Source organism: Megascapheus bottae, chromosome 16, assembly GCF_031878675.1.
Source record: "Megascapheus bottae isolate mThoBot1 chromosome 16, mThoBot2.hap1, whole genome shotgun sequence".
In the NCBI taxonomy this organism is placed as follows: domain Eukaryota; kingdom Metazoa; phylum Chordata; class Mammalia; order Rodentia; family Geomyidae; genus Megascapheus; species Megascapheus bottae.
The window spans coordinates 32,793,213-32,815,831 of NC_143524.1; the positions used below are offsets into that span (position 1 = coordinate 32,793,213).

The 22,619-nt window shown below is 47.3% G+C and overlaps 1 protein-coding gene across 3 annotated transcripts in view; it reads left to right on the top strand.

Moving 5' to 3' along the window:
- The first annotated feature begins 2,983 nt into the window (after positions 1-2,983).
- Plekha7 (pleckstrin homology domain containing A7) overlaps positions 2,984-22,619 on the top strand; it is a 192,602-nt gene continuing 172,966 nt past the window's right edge. For all 3 annotated transcript variants that reach the window (XR_016538067.1, XM_090348066.1, XM_090348067.1), the window contains exons 1-3: positions 2,984-3,066; positions 3,199-3,275; positions 3,366-3,423. Coding sequence is in view for 2 of the 3 variants with exons in the window: in XM_090348066.1 (XP_090204192.1) it covers positions 2,984-3,066; positions 3,199-3,275; positions 3,366-3,423 (218 nt within the window). In the remaining variant the exon portion in view is untranslated. The remainder of the gene's footprint in view (positions 3,067-3,198; positions 3,276-3,365; positions 3,424-22,619) is intronic.

Consider the following 22,619-nt stretch of genomic DNA (forward strand, 5'->3'; position numbering starts at 1 on the left):
GTAGTTTTGCCAAAGCCGGGCATAGTAGCTCACGCTTGCAATCCTAGCTATTCAGGAAGCTGAGAACTGAGGATCAAGGTTCAAAGCCAGCCCAGGCACAAAAGAACCTATGACTCTTCTTCCCAATTAATCTTCAGAAAATGGAAAGTGGGACTTGGCTTAAGGGTAGGGCAATAGCCTTGAGCTGAAGAGCTCAGGGACAGTGCCCAGGCCAAGTTCAAGCCCCATGACCGCGCCCCCCCCCCAAAAAAAGATGTAGCTTTGCCTTATTGTTATGGCTAATTGAACCCAGTTGTCGTGCATGCTAGGCAAGCACTCTACCACTAGGCCAAACTCCAAACCCCGAGTCCTGTTTTTTGAAGTCTCTTATAAATAGATTGAATAAATGAACTGACCAATGGGATAAATACTTATAAACAAATAAAACAAAATCTTACAGTTGTTGTCTCTGCTACTGAGTTGAATATAATATTAAAATCTAAACACAAGCCAGACAATAGTGGCTCACATCTGTAGTCCTAGTTACTCAGGAGGCTGAAATCTAAGGATCACAGTTCAAAGACAGCCAGAAAAGTCCAGAAGATTCTTAGTCCTAATAAACTCAAAAAGTTAGAAATGAAGCCGTAGCTCAAGTGGTAGAACAAAATTAATAAATAAACAAACAATCTCAAGGACAGTGCACAGACCCTGAGTTCAAACCCCAGGACTGGCACATGCATTCTAAATATAATTGGGCTTAAAGAAATACACTGGTAAAAAGTATCAACTAAGAGTGACACTATCAACAACTGAATTGTGCTTTAAAGTTATGTTACAAAGTAAAAACTTATACACATAGATTTCTTTCCTAATTATAATGAAGAAAAAAATCTCAGGATACATACTCATGCTCATGTATGTGTATACACACATATATATTTCTGTTACCCATAAATCCATACCTCCTTCTCTTGATAGCTAGACATTCCCTACTCCCTCTTATAAACAAGACTTTTCTCCTCCTTCCATATTAAATCTATGTATCAAAATATACTGAGGGGCTGGGAACGTGGCTTAGTATTAAAGTGCTTGCCTAGCATGCAGTACCATACAAACAGAAAAAAATCAGAAGTGGTGTGGTTAAAGTGGTAAAGTACTAGTCTGGAGCAAAAGAAGCTCAGGGACAGTGCCCAGTCCCCCAGTTCAAGCCCCAGGTTTGGAAAAAAATTATACATATTCCTTATCCATCCACCTGTGTGGGTGCACTGCATTTCATAAGTGAAAAAAAATGAAGCTGTCCTGGGATGAAATATTCAAGAGCAGTGATGTAAGCTGGTCCATTCACCCAAGAGACTATGAGAAGACAGTCCTTTAGGTCTGCAACTGGGTTGCCTAAGCTCTGCTGATACGTAAATTTCTGAAGTAAATTGCTGATACGTAAATTGCCTTTAAGGAGGCTGAATCATTTTATAATTCCACCAACAATGAACTAGAATGCCTTTCTCTACAATGTGTATTTCCCAGCTTGATCTCTAAAAAAATAGCTAAAGAGGCATGAGTGTGGGGAGCTCACACCTGTAACCCTTGCTACTCAGGAGGCTAAGATCTGAGGATCTTAGTTCAAAGCCAGCCCAAGGAGGAAAATCTGTGAGACTCCAATAAACCACCAGAAAATTGGAAGTGGTGCTGTGGTAGAAGTGCTCAGGAACAGTGCCCAAGCCCCAAGTTCAAGCTCCATAACTACCACCACCACCAACACCACCACCACCAACAAATAAATCTAAAATTCGACCTTAATTTTAACATATTTTTCCTTTTCTGAGATGGTCAACTATCTTTCATTTGCTTAAAAGCTATTAGTATAACTTTTCCATGATCTGTGTGTTCAAATCCACCCATTTAATGCACTGTTTTAAATCAATGTTTAAGTGCAAAATTACCACTCTCCTTTTTTCATGTGTTCATACCTCCTCAGAGACAGAGACGCCCTTAGACAGACGCTCCTCCTCTTCATCAGTTGACATTTTAGCTTTAGGAAGATGAATTAATACACATCAAAGAAGACATTAAACCAACAAATGTCAGTTCAATGCAAACAAGTAATGGAATAATGAAGGGCATAGAAGGATCTCCTTTGTATAGAGGGGTCAGAAGAAGGCTCTTCCAGGGAGGTGCTGGGATGCCAACCAAGTCCTGAATATGAAAGCCACCAGCCACATTAAGAACCTTTCCGACCCCAGACTGGATGATGGCTCTTCCAAAAGAAGAGCTAATATCTTTGTCTTGGGTATTTCTTCTCTTGTCACCTGTCAGGAATGGCAGGTGGAAGCCTGTGATTTCAGCACCCACCTTTGCAGGCATAGGGGTGTGTGTGGGTGTGGGGGTGGTGGGGGGGTGGCTGCACCCTCTCCTCTGCTTCCGACCCTTGCAGGGAATTCAGGAACATGAAATTATGTATTCCAGGCACCCACAGAGCACCTACTATGGATCGAGTTCCAGCAGAGAGCAATTTGCACCATTGCTTCTCCCTTTCCTCTATACCACGTGCCTTGCAGATCTGGTTAGGAACTTTATGGCAGTAACCTGTTCCGCGTTACTTGGTTGAGAAAGTTCCCGGTGAGGCAAGTGTACCGATGGGACTTTACTGTGAGACCCGAGCGGGTCAGGTCCGGGGGACTCCTCCAGCATCCCCGCCCCGCGCGGGTCCCGGGGCTTTGGGGGCAAAGGGGCGCGCTAGGGCCGGCGGGCTGGGGGCGGGGAAGGCGCGGGGACAAAGGCCGCGCGGGCCTCGCGCTCAGGTCGGCCCGAGCGGCGACGCACTCACTCCGGAGCCTGGAGCGGGACCGGCCCCCGCCGCGCGGCCATGGAGCTTCCCGGTGCGCCGCGGGGCCCCACGCCCGCCGGGCCGCCGCCCGCGCCGCCCCCTCCCGCTCCTCCCCCTCCCCTCTCCCCACCCCTGCTCCCCCGCCCCGCCGCGGCCACGGAGGCTCCGCGCTCGGCGAACATGGCGGCGGCGGTCGGGCGGGACACTCTACCTGAGCACTGGTCCTACGGCGTGTGCCGGGACGGCCGCGTCTTCTTCATCAAGTGCGGCGCGGGACTGTGGGAACTTGGGCGGGTGGGGGCGCGGGGCTCGGCGGGCGGGAGGCGGGCGTCTCCTGGCCCCGGCTGGCGGCGCTAACAGGTGCACCTCTCTCCCCTCTCCCCCGCGCCCTGCAGTGACCAGCTCCGCCGCACCACCTGGCTGCACCCGCGCACGGGCGAGCCCGTCAACTCCGGCCACATGATCCGCTCAGGTGGGCGCCTGGCTGGCGCGCGGGGTGGGCCTTGGGGGGGGCGCGCCGCGGCGGTCCCAGGGTGACCCGACTTCTCTGGCCTTTCCACAGACCTGCCCCGCGGCTGGGAGGAGGGCTTCACGGAGGAGGGCGCCAGCTACTTCATCGAGTGAGTGAGTCGGGCGCCCAGCCGCATCCACACCGCACCTGTGCGGGGTCCGCGCGGGCTCCCCCCCCCCAATCCCTCCTTTCCTCCCTCCTCGGCGCGCGCGGGTCCCGGCGGAGTTGGCGCGCGCTGCGCCGCGGCGACCCTGTTTTGTGTGTCTTAACTAACGTGGCGGGCTTGGCGACCGAGGCGGACCGGGGCTAGCATCTCTTATCGGGGAACTTGGGGGACCCGGGCTGCAAACTCTGCCAGCGGGGTTGGGGAGTTGCTGGGCGGGCGGGCGCGCGGGCCACGCCTCCCCGCCAGGGGCCTGGCTGTGTGTGCGCGGGAGGGGCGGGGGCGGCAGGGGGGCGCGGGGAGGAGGCCCCGCTTTCCCGCCGTGCGCTCTCCCCCGGACGTCTTGGGATGGTCTCGGGTGGTGGAAACTGAACGCGGGCCCTCCTCCACCCTCGGTGCCAGGCTGCGGGGGAGCGGTGGGGGTGGGGCGGGACCCGGCCAGCCAATAATATTGCTCCAACACTGGGCTCGTGACCTGGTGGGTGCTGAACTCGGGCAATCCCTTGTGTCTTCGGCCTCAGTTAGTCAAGAGGTAGCTTTTCTGCACTCTGGAGCCGTCGCCCCATCCGTTTCTTTCTGTGTCTGTAGGATCTGCTGGAGTTGGATGGAGAGGAAGGCTCACTTCTTAACGAAGTGGAGCACATACTGTGTGTGGCAGAGTTTCTCACCTTGCCCGCTCTCTGAGAGTTCTAGGAAGTCAGAACAACAACAACAAAAAGTACTTACTGCCTTTGAGCCTTTGTCCCTGGCATACAGTAGGCACTTGGTAAATAAATGTTCATGGAATGAATGAACTAGTCAAAGGTCTAGCTGATGAGTTGACAGACTGAGTGTACTTTAGGGGCGTGAGAGTTAGGATTCCTTTGCTAGTCGTGTAGCAGCCTAGGTGGAGGAAATCCCCCGTTTGAGCTCTCACAGAATTGTCCGCCCCTGGGCCAGGAGTTTGGCCTAGTGGTAGAGTGCTTGCCTAGAATTGTCCGCCCCTAATTAGGCTGGCGCTCTTTTACTTGAGCCACAGCATCTCTTCTGGCTTTTTGTTGGTTAATTGGAGATGAGTTTCTTGGACCTTACTGCCCAAGCTGGCTTTGAACTGTGAGCCTCAGATCTCAGTGTCTTGAGTAGCTAGGATTACAGGTGTGAGCCACCGCACTGAGCTTCTAGAAGGTTTTGTTTCAAAGCTATCCTAAGCAGAAAAGTCCATGACACTGTCTCCAAAATAACCAATGAAGGGGCGGGAAGATTGACCTAGTGGTAAGAGTGCTTGCCTTAGCATTCATGAAGACCTGGGTTTTATTCCTCCGTACCACATCCATAGAAAAAAAAGCCAAAAGGGGTGCTGTGGCTCAAGTGGTTGGGTACTAACCTTGAGAAAAACCAAGGAGAGTATTCAAGCTCTGAGCTCAAGCCCAGGACTGGCAATATATATATATATATATATATATGTATATATATATATGCACACACACACATATATATATAATAAAATTAACCAGTGACATTTGAGATGTGAGAATATGGAATATATATGACTAAAGTTCAGGAGTGGGGAGGGGAGAGGACACTGAAGAGATCCATCTTTATAATAGATGTTGTTCAAGGCCATGAATTAGATGAAATCACGGAGGATAAGAGTGGAGACAGGAGCTGGGAGTTTAGCCTAGTGGTAGAGTACTTGCCTAACGTGCACGAAGACCTGGGTTTGATTCCTTGGTACCACATACATAGAAAAAGCTAGAAGTGGTGCTGTGGCTTAAGGGATAGAGCTCTAGCCTTGAAAAAGTCCAAGGACAGTGCTCAGGCTCTGAGTTCAAGTCCCAGGACTGGAAAAAAAACAAAAAACAACGAAAAAAATCCTTTATATTTAAAATATTTTTAAGTCTAAAATCTCAAGTTAACCAATCTAGGAAAATGCTAGGGATGATTATAATTTACCATTTCATTGAATGTTGGAGGGGGGGACCGGAGAAAAGGACTAAGCCATGAGACAACACAGTGTTTAGAGTATAGAGCAGAAGTCAGACCAGCCAATGAGACTGAAAAGACCTGAGCAGGAAGGAGAAAACCGAGGCTATTTTATGTATTTATTTTTAGTTTAGTTTAGTTTTTGCCAGTCATGGAGCTTAAACTCAGGGCCTAGGCACTGTCCTTGGACACTTTTTGCTCAAGGCTAGCATTCTGTCACTTGAGGTACAGCACCACTTCCAGCTTTTCCTGTGTATACAGCAATGAGGAATCAAACCCAAGGCTTTATGCATGCTAGGTGAGCACTCTTATCACTAAGCTACACTTCCAGCCTACCAATGAGATTTATAGTCACCTAAGTGAAGCTGATCTGGTGAACACTTTGAATTGGTACAAATGGGTACATTTTCCACATTGTTGTTGCAAAGTAGACTTCTTGGTTCTTGGCTGATAACTGGAGTAGGTGTGGATTTCAGGGAGTGTTTTTGTTTTTTGAGGGGTGGGAGATTGTAGAGCATCTTTCATTGGTTCTGTAGAAATAGTGCAAGAAAGGGGTGAAATAGTTATCATTGCAGTATTTCTGAGGAGGTAAATGAAGGGAGGTCCAGGGCTAATATAACGTGGTCTCACCCAGGAGCCTCCATCTGAGAGGAGTGAGTACTTTGGAATACTAGGCACTTGAGTTGGGGTACCTGAGGCATCTGTATGTGTCTAGAAGATTGTCACAGCCTCCTGCTGTCACTTTTCTGTAACTCCATTTGTTACCCTGCAGCAAGCCTTGGATTTCCACTCCTCAAGGCCTTGACTTAGTCCTCCAGCATCTTCAAGGTCCATCAAACAGTGACAGTGACAGTGAGCCCTATCCTCAAAGGCAGACCATCTTCAGTGGCTGGAATCCCATGGTGGCTGTATTTCTTATCTCCTTCTATGACAATTTCTTGAGCAATTTAGGATTTTTTGAGTGGTTAATCTCCTGTTCCCTCATATAAAAAATGTTTTATTTCAGTCTACTTTCTTAGCTATGCCATGAGCATTTCTGAGTATTTGACATGGGGAAGAGGGGACAGACAGGTCAGTACTTGAAGGAACTCCTGAGTTAGACTGTCCCAAGGTCCCAAGACTCCACAAAATCAGTCCCCCTGCCCTCCTGTGTTTTGCAGAAGGATAGTAAAGAGTGATTCATTAGAAGTACAAGGTAGAAGTACATCTTGAGGCTTGAGGTGAGTTGTTAAATAAGTCAGCTGCCTAACACAGACCATATATCTCAGTGAGTTAGTTGGATAATGGAGGCAGTTGGCTAAGGACTGACTATGTAGAAGTTGTTGTGGCTTGGGGTTTATCCAGTAAGGGTGAGCCTATGGAAAGACGTGAAACCAGGGTCTTCCCCTGTAGCTGTTGCCATGTGGTTAGAACTAGACTCTCTGCTTTGCTTTTGTTGGAAACAGGTTTATTGGGAGGGCAAGCGCCTTTGGTCTTTCATGTTGATTAGTGGTGGTATGTGTATCTGGTTAGAAAGAAGTAGGAGATGTTAATTATTACTTAGTAGTAAATATACTTTTGTAGACACAGTCTTTTCAGACATGAGACTCATAAGGGACACATTGTGAAGAGCCTTGGGAATCAGAGTAGTCTATGGGGTTGTTCTTCAGGGTTTCTGTAGGATCTTGTGAATTAGTTTTCCCTACAGCAGGCTTTGACCAGGTCATGGGTTGAGAAGAAGGTGAATGGCTTGGCTGGTGGCAGAAGTTTGCTCCTTGAAGTCAGGCACCTAGTGTTCTCCTTCTCTCTCCCCCCGCCCCTCTCTTTTTCTAGTTTTTTTTTTTTTTTTTTTTTTTTAACCAGTCCTGGGGACTGAACTCAGGGCCTGAGCACTGTCTTTGGGCTTTCCTCGAGGCTACAGTTCTACCACATGAGCCACAGCACCACTTCTGACTTTTCTATGTATGTGGTCCCAAGGAATCCAAACCAAGTCTTTGTGCATGCTAGGCAAGCACTCTACCACTAGGCCAAATTCCCGGTCCCTACTTGTAAGATTATTGACTCCAAGTCCAAGACTGGGCACTGTGGAGGCCCTTAATTTTTATTGAAGATACATTGAGTTTACTAAATAGTCCTACTCTCGGCAAACTCCTTGCTGGGAAGAAGCTCATTGTGTGGAAAAGATGGGCGAGGTGGAAAAAAGCAAGCATCCCTACTGGGAATGGGTTGGTCAGGCTGCTCTCAACTCTAGGCTTCTTGGATGGAGGTACTCATTGCCAAGAGCAGCACTCAGAGCAATGGAGGTGTATACAGCCTCTTTTGCCTACCTTATTTCATGACCCCGGCTCTGATTCTTTTTTGTTTTTGTTCTCTTTTCATGTCTGTACTAGGTCTTGAACACAAGACCTCTCGCACTTAGCTTTTTTGTTCAAAGCTGGCACTTGACCCACATTTCCACTTCTGGCTTTTTTTTTTTTTTGCTGGCTAGCCAGAGATAAGAATCTCAGTAATTTTCCTGAGTAGCTAGAATTACAGATATGAGTCTCCAGCACCTGGTTCCCATTTCTCCAGTGCTCTGATCTGGGGATTGGGAGGTTTGTTGGCTATTGGAGTAGGCCTGCTTTTTCCCTGGCTGTGGAGCCTGTCATGCTCCAAGGTCCTGGCAGGGACAGCGACTGCACAAAGGACTCCATCCTATCTTAGGGACATCTTGTGCAGGGGCCATTCTCCTAGGCCAATTCCTAGGCCAGGGCTGTAGGTCTTGGGAAAAACACATCTGAGGCTTAGGGGCAAGACTGACTTTCCCTTTTCCTGTGACTTTTCCTTCCCTGAGCCTTGTAGCTCAAGTAAGTCTTAGGGGGCAGGAGCAATTATGCAATTTGCAGATGCCCATTGCAAAATGAAAATGTAAGGTCTTTGATTCAAAGAAGGGAAAATGTACCATTAGAAGTATCATACCATGAAACTTTCCTTCTACAGTCTTTCCCTTGACTTGTCATGGTTTAAAAACATGTTATTCTGCTGGGGGTGGGGGTGGGGTGGGAGTGAGGGCTCTGGCCTCTAATCCTAGCTACTCAGGAAGCTAAGATCAAAGCTAGCCAGGACAGGAAAACTGAACTTGAGTTGTGGCTCAGGTGGTAGAGGTCTATCCTTGAGCAAAAAGAAGCTTAGAGATAGTGCCTGGGACCTGAGTTCAAGCTCCAGGATACACCCTCACCCCCCCATACACATACATTATTCTGAGAAAAAATGAGTTTTAAGTTAATAGTGTGTATTTTATAGGCCATCCCTATAATTACATGGACTATAAAGCATTAAGTGCAGCTATCAGTACTCTTACCTCTGATATGAATCCCTACTACCCTGTCCCATTGTGCAACACAGCACCAATGCCTTGGGCAGTTAAGACCCTGTTCCCCAGAGGCAGGAACTGGGGACCAGGTGTGCACCCAGGCTTCAAATCTCCTTTAGCATTACAGATAATTCCAAGTCTGGAATTAAAGGAGAGGGGAGGAGCCGGGGAGTGAAGTGTGAAGCAGGTGTGACTTGGCAGGTGGGGGTGGGGAACAGTCCTAGCTAGCTGTTGACACCAAGCCCAGAAGCCCCTTTAGGAAAGCCAGACAATATTCCATCATTCAGCAGCTCTGGAGACTATTTCAAAACAAATTGAAAATCTTGCTACAAATTATGGGGAAGTAACAGCTGACATGTATTTAGAATGTAAATCATGAAACCTCTTATTGTTGAAGGTTAAGAAAAGGTTCTCCCACTTTGGCATAATCCCATACTTTGCCTTTCACTTCCTGGTGGTTTTATAAAAAATGAAACCTGGCTCATGTATTTAAGTGTTAGGTTCTGTAATGAACTTACAGTAAATATTCTGTAGGAAGCTGAAGGAAGGATCTCAGCCTCCTGAGTAGCTAGGATTACAGGCCACTGTGCCCAGCTAAGGTCTCGGAGACTCTTCATCTCCAATTAAGTACCAAAGAAAAGTTGGAAGTAAAACTGTGGCTCAAGTGGTAGAATATTAGCCTTGAACAAAATGGCTCAGGGACAGTGGTGAGGCCCTGATTTCAAGTTCCAATAGCAGTGTGCACACACACACTCACTCAATCTTAGGCCTTGATGGCGCCCTTTCCAGTCTCTTCTCATATTTAGGGGAGTGAGTCTGGTGCTTCCTAAATTGAAAATTTTGGAAAAGTAGATGGTTGGAGAAAGCACATCAGGCCATGGAATAGCCTGACATTAGACTGTCTCCTGTCTCTTCAGAAGACACCATGGGTTTGACTCTTCCTTCCTGCTTAGGGTTAAGACTGCAGTGTTTTAGCAAACCAGCATGGTGTCTTAAATAAATATTGGCAGAGGGGAAAACCCGGAAGAATATGGTTTTATTTGCCTGTTTGTAAATGGCTGTCAAAACATTTGCCTTTTGATTTGCTGAAGTGAGAAGCATTTTCAGTTAACATTTTGTTTACAGAGTGTTCTATGAAGATTATCTGGTTCAAACTCCACTATTATTGCATTTTTTAATGCAGAAATTTGAAACATACACCCAAGGGAATGTCAATTGCTTTCCTAAGTCTTAGGTGACAGGGACTTGTGAAGAAATCATTCATTGGCTTTTTTTGTTGTTGTTGTTGTTGGTCTTGGGGCTTGAACTAAGCTTCTTTTGCTCAAGGCTAGCATAGCACTCTACCACTTGAGCCACAGTGCTACTTCCAACTTTTTCTGTTTATGTGGTTCTGAGTAATTGAATGCAGAGCTTCATGCATGCTAGGCAAGCACTCTTCCACTATGCCACATTTCCAGCTCCTGCCTATTTCCTTCCTTCCTTCCTTCCTTCCTTCCTTCCTTCCTTCCTTCCTTCCTTTCTTTCTTTCTTTGTTTTGTAGCCTTTATTATTTTGTAGCCTTTATTATTGCATATCATTAAAATTACCTTATTTTAATTTATTTTTACCTTTCTCATCCATTTCCTTTTTTTATTTCAGTGTATAGAGGGGTTACATTTACATTGTCCAGATAGAGGGTACATTGCTTCTCACATATTGATATCACTTCTTATGTTTTTGTCCCCATTTCCCTCCTCACCCCTCTCCTCATTTTTCCCCTCCTATTTCAAATGAACAGGTAAACATCTATATAATATACCAGGTGATCTTCCTTTCTTTTTTGGGGGTCATGGGGCTTGAACTTGGCCTGGGCACTGTCCCTGAGCTCTTCAGCTCAAGGCTACCACCCTACCCTTGAGCTGAGCCCCACCTCCTGTTTTCTAGAGGTTAATTGGAGATAAGAGTCTCAGGTCCTTTTGTGCCTGGGCTGGCTTTGAACCTTGATCCTCAGATCTCAGCCTTCTCAGTAGCTAGGATTACAGGTGTGAGCTACTGAGTGTGTCTGGCTCCTGCCTATTTTTTGAGCATTTAGAGACTGTACAGATGTCACTTCTTAATCTGGGCAGCTATCTGGTCATCGGATATGGCCCTTGTAGAATAGATGGATTGTCAGGTGTTTCGCAGGTCACATGAGCATCAATGTGGTGTTTTACAAATACATATCTTGTAGACGGAGATATTTTAATGTTCTTATTGTACAGATTGAGCACTGGAGCCTGGGAAGTGGGGAGAAGGGCTGCTAGAGCATCAGTGGGGGAACTGGGATTTGAATCATTTATGCAGTTGCTACCATGGATTGTGTACCTTTTGGCTCCCATCATCACCCCCCCTGTGCTTACTTCTCTGTATAGATTTTACTCACCCCAGACCGGTTCTCTAGACCTTCCCTGATGACCCCAAGGTAAAATCACCTTTGGTCTCTGTTGCAGAAAGACCCCACAAGGTAGAAAAGTGAGAGGTGGTATAGCTGGCTCTGTGGCAGGGTGGTGGTAAGATTTCTCGTCCTCTGGGAGAATGGACCTTATCATTTGGAGTGCCACCCCCTCTTTTCTCCCCTCATCAGGAGTCATCTGACCCCAGCTTAGGGACTGATGAGCCTCTTAAGCCTGCTTAGAGCCAGTCCATCTTATGTTCTGCCAGGAGAGCATTTCTATGTCACAGCTCATATTGTCAAAAACTCTTTTCAAAAAGCTACAAAACAACAACAAAAAGATTCCTCACCTTAGATGCCTCTTGTGGCTGTGACTGCCCAGAGAGAAAATGAACAAGCTGGGAGCTTACGGCTCCTGCCTGTAATCCTACTTACCCAGAAGACTCAAGTTTGGAAAATCACAGTTTTGAAGCTAGCCCCAAGCAGAAAAGCCCAAGATACGGTGTCTCCAATGAATCAGCAAATTGAGAGACTAGAGGCAGGATCAAGTAGTAGAGGATAGGGGCTATGAACAAGAAAGCCATGCAAAGGCATGAGACCCCTTTACTGGCAGACAAAAGAAATGAAAAGGAGCCAGATGTGGTGGCTCATGCCTGTACTCCTAGCTACTCAGGAGGCTGAGATCTGAGGACCCAGGTTCAAAGCCAGCCTGGGCACTAAAAACCGTGAGACTCTTGTCTCCAGTTAATCACTAGAAAATGGGAAGTGGCACTGTGGCTCCAGGGGTAGGGTGGTAGTCTTGAGCTGAAGACCTCAGGGACAATGCCCATCACACACACACACACACACACACACACACACACACAAAAAAAAAAAAAAAAAAAAAAAAAAAAAACAAGAGAAAGAAAGAAAGAAAAAGAAAAGGTATTCTCCGTCTTCTCCCCTCTACCCCCCCCCCAAAGAAAGAAAACCAGGGACTTGTGCTTATCTGGCTGTGCTACTGTCACATTGCTGTCAGGCCCATGGGGAGGTGGTCAATCTGACCTTGAGGGTGGAACCACTGAATGGAGATTGTGCCTTCCTGAGGCATAGTGACAGTTCCACATCTCAGAAGCCATAGCTACTTAGATACTCTCCAGGACAGAGGAGGGCCTGGTGGTGGGTAATTCTGAATGGTGATACAGATGGCCAGAGGAGGCAAGCAGTGGAGAAGTGGGGCTGTTGGTTCTGTGTGGACGAGTAAATTTTCTGAACGGACAGTGGTAGAGAAAAGTCATGAGATGTCTGCCATTGTTGTTTTCTCTGAGCTGGTCTAGAGAGATAGGGGACTCACCAGTTCCCTTGGATCACTGTCAACACAGGGTCAGCCCTCAGCCGGATAAGCTGACCTAGTCCTTGACCTGACCCTCCAGGAATTGACTAGCATATGAGGAGAAAAGGGTTAGAGTTGAGAGCAAATGTGAACTGAGGTGGGAGAATGAATGACACAAAGTCAGCAAGAACCAAAAGAGAAGATATGACAACCTATCCTGGCCAATGAGAGCATTTGGAAAGAGATTTTTTTTAGCACATTTTTGAACTGGGGATTTAAAAAATAATAGATAGACGAATGCTGTGCAGCGAAATATCTATAATCACTGTGCCCACTAATGCATTTCTAAATGGAATTGGTGGGACCTGAAATTACATCCGTTTACTGAGGCTTTGAATAATGACTTTTTTTTTTTAAAGCTTTGGCGAGTAGGTGGGAGCTAGAGAGAACTCAGTTGGCCTCTACCTGCTTTTTCCAGCCCTCTTCACCTGAGAACATGTACCCATGTTTCTGGATTTGGCACCAGATGGTTTCTGAAATTTAGAAGATATTCATTCTTTGGAGAAGAGAAAACTAGTTGGTGTCCTGTGAATAGATATTTAAATTAGAATCAATGAACACAGTTTTTATTCTAAAAACAGCATGAGTCTGAGGAGCCCAGTGACAGAACATGTGGTGCTTATGTTACAGGATGATCTGACGGCTTTTCAAGGCTGTGCCTGGCCAGGGGAGATCTTGACTTGTGCTGATTACTTCCTTGAGTCTGTGGGAAGATTTGAGAGTTTGTCCTTTCTGTTTTAAGACCTGTATTGGACTTTGCTTCTTTGTGGAGTGCTGAGCTGTGGGATGGGGCAATAGAACTGCCACACTGAGAAGCTGTTTGTCTTTTTGAGTCCTTACATATTTATTTTACAAATATTTTACCTAATTCTCACTCTGGTTTGTATACTAGTCTAAAGAGATATGGGCTCCATTAATTCTGACAAGGTAGGTATGTTGATGGATTTTATTTTGCAGAAGAGGAAAGGGAGGCAGGTAAACTGAGGGAGGTAAAGTGATCTAAGCAGAGCCATGGTTTCTCAACAATCCTCAGTCAGGATCATCACAATCTCCATGTCCCTTGCTTGGCTTGTTACCACCGTGCTCCCTGAGGATCTTTGCTACCGAGGTTGGCTCGATTTGTGTCAATGAAGCTTGGGCATCACAGAGGTGTTGCTTATGGTAAGTGAGGGATGGGTGAGGAGGAAAGGCTGGGAGAGAAGAGCACCAGGGCACTGCTACCTGGGCTTTTCAGTGAAACATGACTCAGGGGAATAGGTTCAATGGAAGCACACTGCTTGAGCTTTCTGTTGAGTCAGCTGCTGGACAGAGGAATTACCACTTTCTCTCCTGGCGTGCATGCTTAGAGCCCTCTGGACCTTGCCATGGGCCCTCAAGGGAGCTCAGTATAGTCTGTGCTGTATTCAGAGTTAGAGACTGGCCAAGGCCAGCCTGAGGTCTCAGCCAACTGGTCTTGCCTGTCTAGTGCTGGGAGAATCGAGGAAACTTCACAGCTGGTAAGGGTCACCTCTCCTGGAGCTGTTTTCCTCAGATCTTCTGCCAAGTGTTTCCAAGAGATGCATGGGGTCTGGGAGAGGAGACAGGCCTTTTGCTTGGGACTTATCCCTTTGTGTTTGTATTTAGAAATGGGACTTCTCTTTCTCCAGACCTACCCAGAGTGGAAAGAATAGTTTGAAACTAAACTCTTCTGCCAAGTGTAGTGGCTCACACCCGTAATCCTAGCTACTCAGCCTCCTGGCTGAGATTTGTGTGTGTGTATGTCGGGGGGTCATGTGGCTTGAACTTGGCCTGGGTGCTGTCCTGGAGCTCTTCAGCTCAAGACTACCACCCTACTGCTGGGCCTGAGCACTGTCCCTGAGGTCTTCAGCTCAAGGCTACCATCCTACCCTTGAGCCAAGCCCCACTTCCTGTTTTCTAGAGGTTAATTGGAGATAAAAGTCTCAGGTCCTTTTGTGCCTGGTCTGGCTTTGAACCTTGATCCTCAGAGCTCAGTCTCCTGAGTAGCTAGGATTATAGGCGTGAGCCACCTGTGACCAGTAGGAGGCTGAGATCTGAGGATCACGGTTCAAAGCCAAGCCAGGTACTAAAGAAAGTGTGAGACGTTTATCTTCAATTAACTACCAGCAAACTGGAAATAGTGCTGTGGCTGAAGGGGTAGTGCGGTAGCCTTGAGCTGAAGAGCTCCAGGACAGCACCTAGGCCAACTTCAAGCCACATGACCCCCCCCACACACACACACACACAGAGGCCTAGAGTTTAAACCCCACGACTGACAAAAAAAAAAAAAGAGAAATTACCTGGTTCCTCCCTGTCCCCGCCATCACATCTTAGGGAATTGGCTAAGCAAACTGACAGGATGGTTGTGGGATCATGAGTGGTCATTCAGGCTTCATGACTGTGAATCTTGGATGACTTATCTATTAACTTTTATAAAATGGGGCAAATGCTGGTGTCTGATTCATAGTATTTTTGTAGCAATTAAACAACATGCAGCTGGGTGTGGCTATGCATACCTATAATCTCAGTATTCAGGAGGAATAGACAGGAGGATTGAAAGTTTGATTCTAGCTTAGGTTACATAGTGAGCCTTGTTGTAGGAAACAGTCAAACAAAAAGGAAAATGACATGTAAAGTATTCTTAGAACAAAATATCATCCAACAAATTTTAGCATTTATTTCTCTGAGCATTAGATGAGGCAATTTGTCTTTTTTTGTAATGAACATACTTGAGTTCTTGGTTTTGATCAAGCAGAGACTTCTCATAGATGGGGGAACCTATATTCTAGCTAACTAGCTCAGGGTCTTTATTACAGGCATTTCCTCATATAGACCTTTGGATATACTGGTAGTCTTAAACAAGGGATTAAAATTATCCAGCTTGGGCTAGGCACAGTGGCTCACGACTATAATCCTAGTTACTCACGAGGCTGAGATCTGAGGATTACAGTTCAAAGCTAGCCCCGGTACTAAAGTCCAGGAGACTCTTATCTCCAGTTAATCACCAGAAAACCAGCAGTAGTGCTATAGCTCAAGGGTAGAGCAGTAGCCTTGAGCTGAAGAGCTTGGGAACAATGCCCAGGCCCAGAGTTCAAGCCCCACAGCCAACAAAAAAGAAAAGGGAGAGAGAGAGAAAGAAATTATTCAGCTTCCCACCCCCACCCTGCCCCCTATCATATCTGAGTGAATTGGTTAAGCTAAGCAAGGTGTCCTCACAGTTCAGATGAGGGGGTGGTATGTGATGATGATGTACCAGGATAAGCAGTGAAGATGCTCTGTGGAGAGAGGCACCCAGGAAGAAACAGTTTACAGGCTGTTCAAGTCAGGGAAAGCTTGGGGTCTTAGGAGCTGGATGGGCTAGAGGAGAGAAGTAGGGGTCACTGTAGGGGGGCCAGCCTTTATCATTTAGGGTCTCTTCATTTGAGACCCTAAGCATGTGACATGTGCTAGGCACTGGCCTGGGCTTTACACAATGAGTAAAGCAGAGTAAGTTAATGCTGGAGAGAAGAATGGATTAGATAGAGGTTAAGAGCAAGAGTTCAAATTGCCTTGTTTTGGATTGCAGCTCTATTACCTGCTGGCTGTGGAATTACCCTAAGCAAGCTGTCTCAGTCTCCATCTCCTTTTCTGTGAAATGGGGCTAATAGTAATTGTGATGGGGATTAAATGAGTTAATGTAAAGTATTTAGAATAGTTTTGAATGTAGAAAGTATGTTATGAATTGGCTCCTTAATAGCCAAATGTGAGCTCCATTACAGGCCTGCAGCACCTACTGCCTCCCGGGTAGTATCCGATAGACGCAGAGCAGCACTGATGTCCTCAGTGAATGTGGAGACTGTGCTCTGGAGGGGGCACACACATGCCAATAGCCGGAAGACAATGTGTAAATGGTTTGATAAGGAAAGCCTGGGATCTTAGGGCATAGTAAAGAGCTGGCTAGGGAAGGCTTGAGCTGGAGAGCCAGAACTGTATCTTGAAAAGCAAGCAAGAACTTGTTGAAGGTCTCGGGGGACGCCTCCCACAGAGCTCAGTGAGATCATGACATTTGGGGATCCCAGCCTTCCCATTTGGGGAAGACTTCAGAACGGTCCACACAGGAGAGCCAGAGCTTCATCTGACAGGGCTGTGGCCAGATGTGCCATGGCTGTAAGGGAGATAGATGAGGAGATGAAGATGTTTGAGATGGTGGCCAACTAGGGCTAGAGGAAGTAGGTTGGAACATGTGAAAGATCCCACCTGGCAGGGGCAGTTAGCCTCCAAGTGAGGAGACAGGTAATACACACCTCAGCCTGGCAGCAGTCCTGCCTTAAAATAGAAGGGACAGAGATAGAGTGGGTGGTGTGAGTGTCAGAGGGGTGGCCCAGTTAAAACCTGACCCCTAAGCCATGTGACCGCTGTCCTCACTTTCATCCAATGGCCAGGGCCTTCTAGGGGCTGCTTCTGAGGGCTGTGCCATATCACTTCCCTCATTCTTTCTCACAGTGCTCAGCCTTGTGCGGCAGGAGTTCTATAACCCGTCCATCCGGTCTGCTTTCCAAACCTGAGCCCTTGGTGCTTCTAGGGGAAGAGTGTGGGGACCAGAAGTGAGGGAAAAATACTGGACGCAAGCTAATGAAACATATTTTCATCCACTCCAATTGAAGAAGACTTTGAGGAAAACTCTTTATACTTAGGCTTTTATTCCTCACCATTTACCAGGTTTCCCCAAAGACATACTTCATTTTCTGACAGACTTAATTATAATTCTAACATCCTAATTCTATTCCCTATCCTTCCTTTCTTTGAATCTACCCAGAGCCACTAGAAAAGTAGCCCTATATTTCACTGCTCTATCCTGATTTCCCTGAGGCCTTTAGGACTTATTTCTCTGCATGATCATTTGTATGCAGGGTCTGCACAGAAATTTTAAACTCAAACTAAGGTTGTGGGTGTGATAGAAGCTGTGAAAATGACATTTAGAAGCATGCAAAATGGAATTATACCACACTGTTGGACCCGCTGCTGTTTTTTTTTTTTTGATTTATAAATGGATGTTAAGAAACATCAAAGACCCCAAGACAAGAAAGGAAACAGTGTCCTGGGCTGTTTTCTGTTTCTGTGCTCACTAACCATCATTTAAGTAGCACTGACTGTATGCTCCCTGGCTCTTAGCAAAGCCCGAGGAGGTGGGTGCTGCTAGCAAGGAGAGCCACAGTTACTGGCCACTTCTGGTGGACCCAGTGCTCAGTCTCTGCTTACAGTTGCCAAGACCTTTGGCTGAGGGAGGAGGAAGGAGATCATAACCCCACATCTTCCTCTCCCTCCTGCTGGGCAGATGAGACGGTGGGTACAATGGGCAGATAAGGTGCTGATGTGGAAGAAGATTCATTCAGATCATATCATATGTTATTTAAAGCCTAAAGGAAAAGTCACAGCCACTGGACACTTTATTGTGTGTAAGATTTTTACACAAGGGCCGGGAGTTTGGCCTAGTGGTTAAAGTGCTTGCCTAGCATGCATGAAGACCCGGGTTCGATTCCTCGGTACCACATACATAGAAAAAAGCCAGAAGTGGTGCTGAGGCTCAAGTGGTAGAGCGCTAGCCTTGAGAAAGTCCAAGGACAGTGCTCAGGCCCTGAGCTCAAGCCCAGGACTGGCAAAAAAAAAAAAAAAGATTTTTACACAATATTTACTTCAACCCTCATGATAGCTCTAAAATGTACCTGTTAGTCTCTCTCCTTTTAGAGATGAGGACACACAGGCACAGAGAGATCTGAGGTCACATGACTTGGAATGGTTGGTATATTCTAATTCCAAGTCTGTTGGCCAGCTTCTACATAGCATAGTACATACATTAATTTGTTTGAATCTTGTAAGAGTGCCACTGGTAATGTTATGGTTCTTATTTATGCTGAGTCTAGATCCAGAGTCTGTAACCAGGAAGTAATAGAGCAGGGACCCAGATCACCTAGCTGTCTCACTGGATTGTCTCATAAAGAAGTTCCTCTTTTATCTTGAAAAGGCAGGAGCAGTTTGCCTTGAGCCATGTTCTGAACCTTTGCAAGGTGTGTGTGTGTGTGAGAGGGGGGGGGGGAGAGGGGGAGAGGGGGAGGGAAAGGGAAGGAGGGAGAATGGTAGGGAAGTCTGGCTTAGAAGCCCCTTCCTGCTTATAGCCTTACAGTGATGTAGCCCATAGCCTGCACATCAGGAAAATGTTTTGGAGGTAAAGTTCATTTTGTCCTTTGGTCTTTCCAGTACAAGAATCTGGTGTTTGGAAGTTTCTGGCATTAGACATATCCCCTGGGAACTTTATCTTTTTAACACAGGATCTCACTAAGTAGCCCATGCTGGTCTTGAAGTCATGATCCTTCTGCTTATGCCTCCTGAATACTGGGATTACAACATTCAGGAAGCTTTGGTGTGTGTGTGGGGGGGGGGAAGGGAGTCGGGTGTGGGGCTTGAACTCTGGGCCTGGGCGCTATCTCTGAGCTCTTCAGCTCAAGGCTATGACCCTACCTTTGGAGCTATAACGCCACCTCCCATTTTCTGGTAGTTAATTGGAGATAAGAGTCTCTTGGGACTTTTTTGCCTAGAGTGGCTTTGAATGGAGATCTTCAGATCTCAGTCTCCTGAGTAGCTAGGTTTACGGTCGTGAGCCACTACTCCTGGATCTCAGGAAGCTTTTTAAAATTCCACTGGGGCTCTACTTTGAAATGTATCTAGAACCAGTTTCTTATGATCTGCACCGATACAGTCTTTGTCTAGGCCCTTATCCATTGCCTAGGACTATTATCCTCCTAAGGATAATAGTTTTCCCCTTCCTCTTAATGGAGTAGCGGGAGAGATTGTTCCATGTTGGGAGTTGGATCACATTTCTAAGCTCAAGCCATTTAAGGCTTTCTTCTTCAGTGTACAGTGGCCTTTGACCTCACTCCCACCTGATTATCTCTCCTATCTCCTTTCTTTCCAATGTTATTTCTGATACTTGCAAAGAACGATTAGCCTTAGGGCCTTTGCACTGGCTGTTTCCTTTCAGATAGTCTCCTAGCTGCTGCTCCTTCACCTCAGATCTCTGTTCTGTGGCATTTTTGATTCTAGCTGTGAGCACATTCTATTACCTTAGCTCTATTTTCTTTTCCTTTAGAATCTCAATTTGATTTGGATATATTTTATCTCTCCCCTAAATATAATCTCTGTGAACATAAGGAACTATGTGCCTTTGTTTTTGTGTGTGCTGGTACTGGGGCTTGAAATCAGGGCTGAAGCACTGTCTTTTAGCTTTTTTAAGACTGCTGCTTTATGGGCCAGGAGTTTGGCCTAGTGGTAGAGTGCTTGCCTAGGTTGCATGAAGACCCACATACATAGGAAAAAAAGCTGGAACTGGTGCTGAGGTTCAAGTGGGAGCTCTAGTCTTGAGAAAGTCCAAGGACAGTGCTCAGGCCCTGAGCTCAAGCCCAAGACTGCCCCCCCACCCCCAAAAAAAGACTACTGCTTTATCACTTAAACTATACCTCTAGTTCCAGTTTTTTTGTTGATTCATTGGAGATAAGATTATCAAACAATTTCCTATTGGGCTGGTTTTAACCATGATCCTCAGATCTCTGCTTTCTGAGTAGTAGGTTTGCAGGCATGAGCCTAGCTATGTACCCCAACCCCAACAACTTGTTTTTAGTTCTAAGGCTGCTATATCTAAAACAAGTATTGGACCAAATAAATGCTGAGAAAATAATGGCATCCATTTATTAAACAGATAGCTGCCTCTTGGTGGGGCTCTGCCCAAGAAGTTATACTGCCCTGTGTTAGAGGGAGTCTAAATTGGGGGTACCAGAAGCAGAGGGACTAGAAGTGAGTACTCTGGCTCAGGGGTCCCCACACACCTCTCCAATCTGGGGGCATGTGGCCCCCAGATTTTTTGTTACTTTTTTTTGTTACTTTTTTTTTGTTACTTTTTTTTCTCCTCAGTAAGGCTTCAACTCAGAGCCTGGACACTTTCTTCCTTTCTCTCCCTCCCTCCCTCCCTCCCTCCCTCTCTCTCTCTCTCTCTCTCTCTCTCTCTCTCTCTCTCTCTCTCTCTCTCTCTCTCTCTCTCTCTCTCTCTCTTCTGCCAGTTGTGGGAGTTGAACTCTGGTCCTTTCTTTTTGCCAGTTGTGGGACTTGAACTCTGAGCCTGGGTGTTGTCCCTGAGCTCTTCAGCTCAAGGCTGCCGCCCTACCCCTTGAGCCACAGTGCCACTTCCTGTTTTCTGGTGGTTAATTGGAGAGAAGAGTCTCACAGACTTTGAGCCTGGGCTGGCTTTGAACTTTAAACCTCAGATTTCGGCCTCCTGAGTAGCTAGGATTACAGGTGTGATTCACCGCACCCAGTTACTTCCAGTTTTCTGGTGGTTAATTGGGGGTGAGAGTCTCATGGATTTTCTTCCTTTTTTTTTTTTTTGCCAGTCCTAGGGCTTGAGCACTGTCCTTGGGCTTTCTCACCATTTCTGGCCTTTTCTGTGTCTGTGATACTGAGGAATTGAACCCAGGTCTTTGTGCATGTTAAACAAGCACTCTACCACTAGACCAAACTCCTGGCTCCGAAGTCTCATGGATTTTCTTGCCAGTGCTGGCTTTTAACTTCTTCTTTTGTTTGTTTTTTGCTAATCCTGGGCTTGGAACTCAGGGATTGGGCACTCTCCTTGGGCTTTCTCATGGCTTGCTCTCTACCACTTGAGCCACAGCACCACTTCCAACTTAATTTCTTTTTTTTTTTTTTTTTTTGGCCCCTTTCTCTTTCTGGCCCCGCTCGCTCCGGCCCTGCTCGCTCCGGCCCGGCTAGGCCCCCTTTCTAGCTCAGGCCCCGCTCGCTCCGGCCCCGCTCGCTCCGGCCCCGCTCGCTCCGGCCCCGCTCGCTCCGGCCCCGCTCGCTCCGGCCCCGCTCGCTCCGGCCCCGCTCGCTCCGGCCCCGCTCGCTCCGGCCCCGCTCGCTCCGGCCCGGCTAGGCCCCCTTTCTAGCTCAGGCCCCGCTCGCTCCGGCCCCGCTCGCTCCGGCCCGGCTAGGCCCCCTTTCTAGCTCCGGCCCCGCTCGCTCCGGCCCCGCTCGCTCCGGCCCAGCTTGCTTCCGCCCGGCTCGCTCCAGCTTGCTCTTGGCCCCGCTCGCTCCGGCCCGGCCAGCTCTCGCTTGCTCCTGGCTCTGCTCGCTCTGGCCCCTTCTCGCTCTGGCCCCGCTCGCTCCGGCCCTGCTCCTGGCTTGCTCTGGCCCCGCTCGCTCCGGCCCGCTCGCTCTGGCCCAGCTTGCTTCCGCCCGGCTCGCTCCAGCTTGCTCTTGGCCCCACTCGCTCCGGCCCGGCCCTGCTCCTGGCCCCGCTCGCTCCGGCCCGGCCAGCTCTCGCTCGCTCCTGGCTCTGCTCGCTCTGGCCCCTTCTCGCTCTGGCCCCGCTCGCTCCGGCCTCGCTGGCTCTGGCTCGGCTCGCTCCCGCACGCTCCGATCCTGCAAGCGCTCTATAACTAGGCCAAACTCCTGGCCCTTGGCTTTGAACTTCTATCTTCAGATATCAGCCCCTTGAGTGGTTGGGATTACAGGCATGAGCCACCAGAACTTGAATGAGGTCTTTGTTGCTCTTAGTGGTACCTTCCAGTCACGTCTTTTGAGAAATTACCTGAAGCATATATTTTTATATTTTTTTCTCACAAATGTCCACAAGGAAATAAAATGGATTGGCTTACCAGAGAATCATCAGGAGTATTCAATGAGTTCTAGGCGTATTCAGTGAGTTCTCGAGTTGTACATTAACTTGCTATGGCAGAAGGGGTACCACCATACTCTCACATGTGTCTTTATGAACAGGAGCTGGGCTTGTGATTCAGGGTTCTGAGATGTAATAAGAAAAGGAAGGGAGAAAATCTGCAGAGTGTACATGTGTATAGTATCTATATAGTACTTACATAGCCATAGTATTTACTTAGTTTTTTCATGTAACCATATTATAATTTAAGATAGATAATTGTGCATCCATTTGGTAGGTGGGGCTGTTCAGTCTCAGAATTGATGGAAATCGAGGTTCTCACAGACTGCAGTGCCACAGGAATAATGGCGAGATGCCCTAAGGAAGAATT